This window comes from Parasteatoda tepidariorum, chromosome 7, assembly GCF_043381705.1.
Source record: "Parasteatoda tepidariorum isolate YZ-2023 chromosome 7, CAS_Ptep_4.0, whole genome shotgun sequence".
NCBI classification, from domain to species: Eukaryota; Metazoa; Arthropoda; class Arachnida; order Araneae; family Theridiidae; genus Parasteatoda; species Parasteatoda tepidariorum.
In genome coordinates this window covers 74,543,823-74,550,092 of record NC_092210.1, presented here as the reverse complement: position 1 = coordinate 74,550,092, position 6,270 = coordinate 74,543,823, and the positions used below count along the sequence as shown (strand labels likewise).

The 6,270-nt window shown below is 29.5% G+C and overlaps 1 protein-coding gene across 3 annotated transcripts in view; it reads left to right on the top strand.

The window, feature by feature from the left end:
• Window positions 1-6,270, top strand: part of LOC107457311 (calcium-activated chloride channel regulator 1) — a 47,538-nt gene that overhangs the window by 25,183 nt on the left and 16,085 nt on the right. For 2 of the 3 annotated variants that reach the window (XM_071183641.1, XM_071183642.1), the window contains exons 9-10: window positions 350-535; window positions 2,433-2,570. The exons of the other annotated variant lie outside the window; for it this stretch is intronic. In XM_071183641.1, coding sequence (XP_071039742.1) covers window positions 350-535; window positions 2,433-2,570 — 324 coding nt within the window. The remainder of the gene's footprint in view (window positions 1-349; window positions 536-2,432; window positions 2,571-6,270) is intronic. 3 annotated transcript variants of the gene reach the window in all.

Here is a 6,270-nt window from a genome sequence, read left to right as displayed (position 1 = left end):
TATATAGCCGACCAGGTGGTGGTTGCGGGTTCGAATCCCGCTCAGGGGATGGATGTTTCTTTCTCTCTCTGTGTTCTATGTCCTTTCTTCTGTGTGATTGTGTGAATGCAACCCGCCCTATAAATGGGTTTGTGGTTGTATGACGTGGGTGACGCTACTCCACCTCCCTGGCTTTTCCACAGGTGCTCACTAGGTAACGATAAGAGAGTAGCAATTCTGGCATATGTATATATATATATATATATACACATACAGATAGAGAAATTATACATGTGTGTATAGTTTGTAGATATATACATAAGTGTGTGTTTGTCTATCTGTAGTAATATATAATACATTTTCTCTTAAGGTTTCAACAAGTATGCTTCCTCATGAAGAAAAAATGTCCATCCCTACTGATCTTACAGCAAAGAAATTTACGGTGTGGATTTTTCATACAGTTGAATTTGAGTGCTTCGTTAATCAGACAGCAATCGCATTGACTGCAGGAGTTCAGTCATCCTTTTTGGTTTCTTATTCTTTTGAACCACAAAATGTAAGTATCATAATCGGAAAATATTCGGATCTTCATTGCAAAACTTAACTAAAAAGAAAATAACACTTGAATAACGTTTGAAGGATAACATTTATTTCTAATGGTATCAGGAAGCGACACATAAAATATACTATATTTACTTATATTGTTCTTCTAATTCAATTCTCCCTGAGTTTCAGAACTTTTCTCTTGAAAACCAAAAAAAGACCATTCTACATTCCCCATCTGTTAGCCAATCAACATACACTATCTACATGATCTAACCAGCAATTTTATAATTTCTTCTGCAAACTCTTTCCAAATTTTTTAAAAATCAATCCTAATTGTAATTACCAAATCTACTGTAACCACTGGTAAATAAGGCATAACTGATTTGTTTTTTTATTTGAAAGAGTTTTTAAACAGATATACCTACTGCTTTTTAACATATTCCTTTAAATAGCCTTTTCATCCCAAAATAAATTATTTATTCAATAAATGTACACAATATTCCAGGGCTCGAAAAAACTTAGAAATTTTACCCGTCCCCGAGGACGGCTTGACCAACAATGTACCCGTCCTCCTTTGAAACTTACCCGTAGCTTCTAAATAAATAAAAATATGATTTTCTCTTATTTATTACAAACATTTATATAAATTGCACAATGAATTAGTAGTCACTAGGATTACAAATACTAGGATTACATTATACAGTAACAAAAGAAATACTAGGTTACTTATAGTAACCTAGTATTTCTTTCATGAAATTATTTCTTTCTTTTATAAAATAATTTAAATGAATCAAATATAACGTTTGCCAGTTCCACAATCAAGCCAATGATTTACAAAGGTTTCTGCACAGAGATCTGAATGAGGTTTTCCATTTAGGTAGATGTTCATAGTTGCGTTTAACGCTTCTTGTTTAAGACCAGTACGCAATGTGCTTTTTTTTTTGTAAGTTTATTGCTGAAAAGCCCTTTTCAACCGCTGCAGTACTCCCAGACAGAGAAAACATCAATTCCACCGTGCTCAGTATGTTGCTGTATTTCTAGATTAGAGGGTCATTTTAGAAGTGAGGCGCTAGACTCTTGTAAGATAACAAAAATTGAAAATGTACCACGAACATTAACGGGAAAATGTCGTCCGCGCGGACGTCGGATTCGAGAAATTCGTTGTCCGCGGGGAATTTTTGACCGCCGAGGACGGGCGGTTTTTCGAGCCCTGCAATATTCTGCAGTATCGAATAGAATTTCTTGATACAGATATGGGAAAACTAAGTCTTGAGTTTTGATTTCGTAATTTAAAATATTATCTGCGCAGTTATGTAAGTTATTTAGTGCAGCCATTGAAAGGTAAAAATTTGATCATGAAGTCAAAAGTTAATTAGCATGTAATGGCTTTTTTCCGATTTTTTTTTTACACATTGTACAGCAGTATTTAGACTTTGGTTTTAGCGGTCCTGATGAGTGAACCAACACCTTTTCAAATTCAAATTGCATTTTGAAACTTCTTTCTGAGTGACATCTTAAAAACTTTTGAAAGAGAAAGTGGCTGCAAATTACAATTATAAATTATTATAAATTTAAAAGTATGTAACATTGAAAAACATTATTGTAAATTGTAAGAAAATTATTAAATTAATACTATTGTAATAAAAGATTTTCTTTTAAAAAAGATAAAAAGTCATAAATTGCACCAATTTTAAAATGTATCACACTTGAATGTACTAATGAGTTCTGCAATTAAACCGATTTGTGCATGCCGAAGACGATCATATTGTTTGCAACTCTCTAAAAACGGCCCAGCTGTACACGATCCTGTAGTAAAAATGAATCATATTGCATCAGGAGTTTACATGCTTGCAAGAAACTGTGGATAAATTTATTATCTTGTCATTATTTTATTTTAATTGATGCAGGATACAGTGGAATGTAGATTGAAGGATATTCCTGAAGGCTCTTACTTGGTTCACGTTCAGGTGACCACTGAAGGAGGGGAATCTTTCAATAACAAAGTCTGGTTTCAAGATACAACACCATCTGATTCAGAAGAACAAGTAAGAAAATATGCCTTGCATGTGCAGTATTTATTAACGATAAAAATAAACAGAAATCGGTAAAACCTAAGTAGATTAGTTTTTTTTAAAAAAAGTTGCCTTAGCACCTGTTGATCACAGTTTTGGTTGCATTCTGGTAGATTTTCGCTTCCCTTAAACTTGCCCAAAAAAACTTTCTGGGAAAAGGTAACATTTTTAGTTTATTTGCTAAAAGAGGGCGCTAATCGTTTAAAATTATAGTTTTTGGAAAAATCAAAACTTATCAAACTTTATATAAAAATTATATTTTCTGAAAAAACTTGTTAAGTTGTAGTTTTTCGACTTAGTTAATTTGAGTGAAACCATTGCCAAATGTAGCACGTGTTTCGAAGCTAAGTAAAGAAAAGTAAAAAAAAAAAAAAAAAAATCGCGACANTACGTAAAAAATTTTAGTTTTAAGACAAAAATTAGACGGTGATAAAACTTCAACAATAAGTATTATAAAAAGTGAATAATGAATGAAAACGGATGATGAATAAAATCAGGATAATAAAGTAAATAAATAAAATTACACCAGTGACAATAAATCGCTCACATGAACATTGGAATTTAAACAATTGTTTTTGACGATTTTCTAAATAATTATGGTGCTGTATAATTTCAATTAGATCGTTCTTTTCGTCAAATTCATATAAAAAATTTGCACGAGGTAAAAGGTTTTTGATAGAGGTGATTTCGATATTCATTCCTTTTGGTTCATTAATTTCGGTAAAAATTTATTCGTCTATTTCTGTAAATCTTATTTTATAGGAAAAAAAGTATCTACAATTTTTTTAATTAAATATGTTACAAAAATCTAATTTTTCATTATTTTAAAATTATTTTTTAATTTTTAAAAAATTTTTTTAAAAAAAACAATAACTTGCAGAAAAATCGAGTTTAGCTGGTCAGATCAAAATTCTCAAATATAAAACATTACATCCAAAATTTGTATTGAAATTTGTGTTATTATAGAGAAAGGTCTTATTTATTGCATGTGGGAGAAATGATTAAAAATCATAACATAGTAAAAATTATTAATTCATGAACATAAATCATTTGTTTTGTGCAAAACCGCATTTTTCATTGTAAAAAAAATTATAATTACAAACGTAAATGTCTTTTCTGAAGCTCATTTCTCTTTTGGCATTAGCAAGCAATTAGAAATCTAAAAACAGCTCAAAAATAGATTATAGATAATTTTAATGACTTCCGGATAACATTTAAAAACAGCTTGTATTTATCATTTCTTTCTGAATAGTAATTTAAGAAATATAAAAATAATTCCTCGAAAACTATAGTAATAAAGATAAACTTAACTACTTTTTTATCAAGTCATGCAAATGAGGAAAGATAATACATTTCTAAATTCTGACACAAAATGAATAGTTAGTGGAAAATGTTAAACGTTCCTATTTTAAAGACTGTACTAGATGAATCAAATAAATGAAAATAAATATGACAGAAAAACATAATTGAATATGTAAATTATAATTAAAAAAAAGATGCACAAAAATATTGCTTTAAAAATATCTGATTGTATGTAATATCTGACTAGTTTCTACAACTTTTGTTCCTGAAATATTAATATAAAATTTTAAGAAACTAGTTTGTTTTATTATGCGCAAAAACATATAAACTTAGCAAAAAAAATATTTATATTAGTCTTAATTTTTTAAATTGCCATTTTTAGATAAAAATAACGAATTTTTTTTTACATATACTTTAAACACTGTAAAAAAATTCTATTGCCTAAAACAAAAAATTCTTTGTAGTAACACTTATCGTAATAAGTACTACTGAGTTAAGGATAATTATAGTTAAAAAAGGGTATTTTTAAAAATTTCTGCACTTGCCATTGGAAAAAAACATGCATAAAAAATAAAATTCTACTTTTTTCTCTTAGCCGGTAGTACAAAATTTGTGTACTATAATCATAAGCACTCATGGAAAATTGTAGACAAATATTTTAAATACAACTTGAGAAATCATGTTTAAAGGTAATGTAAAATGTGAAAATATCTGATTTTGAGATAAACGCATTTAAACATTTGAAATCCACTGTTATTATTTTGCACAAAAATTGCTATAACTATATTAACTATATATATTAACTATATTAACTATATATTAACTATTCTATATATTAACTGTACTATATATTAACTATACTATATATTAACTATATAACTATATTAACTATATAACTAACTGCTATATTGCTATTAAATAATTAGAGTATAAACAAAAGTAAAGTAGTATTTTTAGAAAGCTAAGAGTACAAAGGATCTTAAATTTATAATTTAACTCAATTTTAAAAATTTTGCCCAAAATCATGTATTTGCACCTTAAAGTAGTGATTACTTATAACAATTTATTCATTTTAATTGCTTAAAAAATATTGCAAAAGGATAATTGACAAAAACAGCTACTACTTTTATCATTAAACATTAATTTATCATATCTGGCAAACATAATCAGTGGTGATATACTGCATCGTAGAATTGATGTGACTCAATTACTATAGTTCAAACTTGAAACCTTCTACCTTAGCTCATAAATAGTGAGGTATTAGTTATATGTCAGCCGAAAGGGTAATAGGACCTAAACGAATAATTTCAAAGATAATTGCAAACTACAGGTGGTTATCAAAATAATGGAAACACCCTAGATTTTGAAGGAATCCTTTATTAATATGGTACCGTAAATGTACTCTTTATGTAGGTATCTCCTAACTGTAATTGTTGACACTGGAGAATCCAGATGCTGATTGAGCTCTGCCTGCAGTTGCTTTCTTTTTAGACATTACAATCCGCTTCAATACCCGTCGGTCTCTTTCACTCAGCTTCTCCTTCCGTCCACTATTTTGCTTTGCTGAGCTTGTCTTTCCGCGCTGTGTGTATGCTGTCATGACTTTAGAAGCCGTACCTCTAGAAACGCCTAAAAGCTGGGATGTTTCGGTCACTGTTGCTCCAACTAGTCGGGCTCCTACAATTCGGCCTCTCTGAAAATCTGTGAGGTCTGACATTTTACGCTTCTGACAAAAAATCAAAACGTAGACAACTCTGCTAAAGCTCTCTCATACCACCTAATATATGTACTTTTTATATTTAAAAAAAACGGGTAGCTAAGATATATATTTTAATGCTTATGAAGCGAATTATTAAATGTCCCTTTTATTCACAAGTGTTTCCATTATTTTGATAATCACCTTTATATGCGTTTGACAAGGATTCTAAGGATATATAATTGTAAAAGTGGTAATTATACAATAGAGCACCTTGCATATGTTTTAAGCATAGAAAAACCTGGATTTACTTGATTTCATACACTTAGCTAACTTTCATAGGTGCTGAATATTTTATGTAAAAATGGTTGAGCAATTATTGATGAAAATGCCTTGAAACTCGTATACATTTTTTCTTAAAAAAGCAACCATAAAAAATGAAAGGTAAAAACGGTTGAATATTACTTTAAATATTGAATTCTTGCTAAAGTAATTCCAACTTCCGAAATAGTTGCGCAACAATATGATTGGGTAGTGGTGCCAGCTTGTTTATATGTGTTACAATAGGGTTGTTGCAAGTTTGCTTCGGGAAGAGAATCGAAATTAGTACAAGATTTATAAGTTTCGCCGGTTTTATAAATTTTAAATTTTTATAATTATCAAGTGTTAAACATA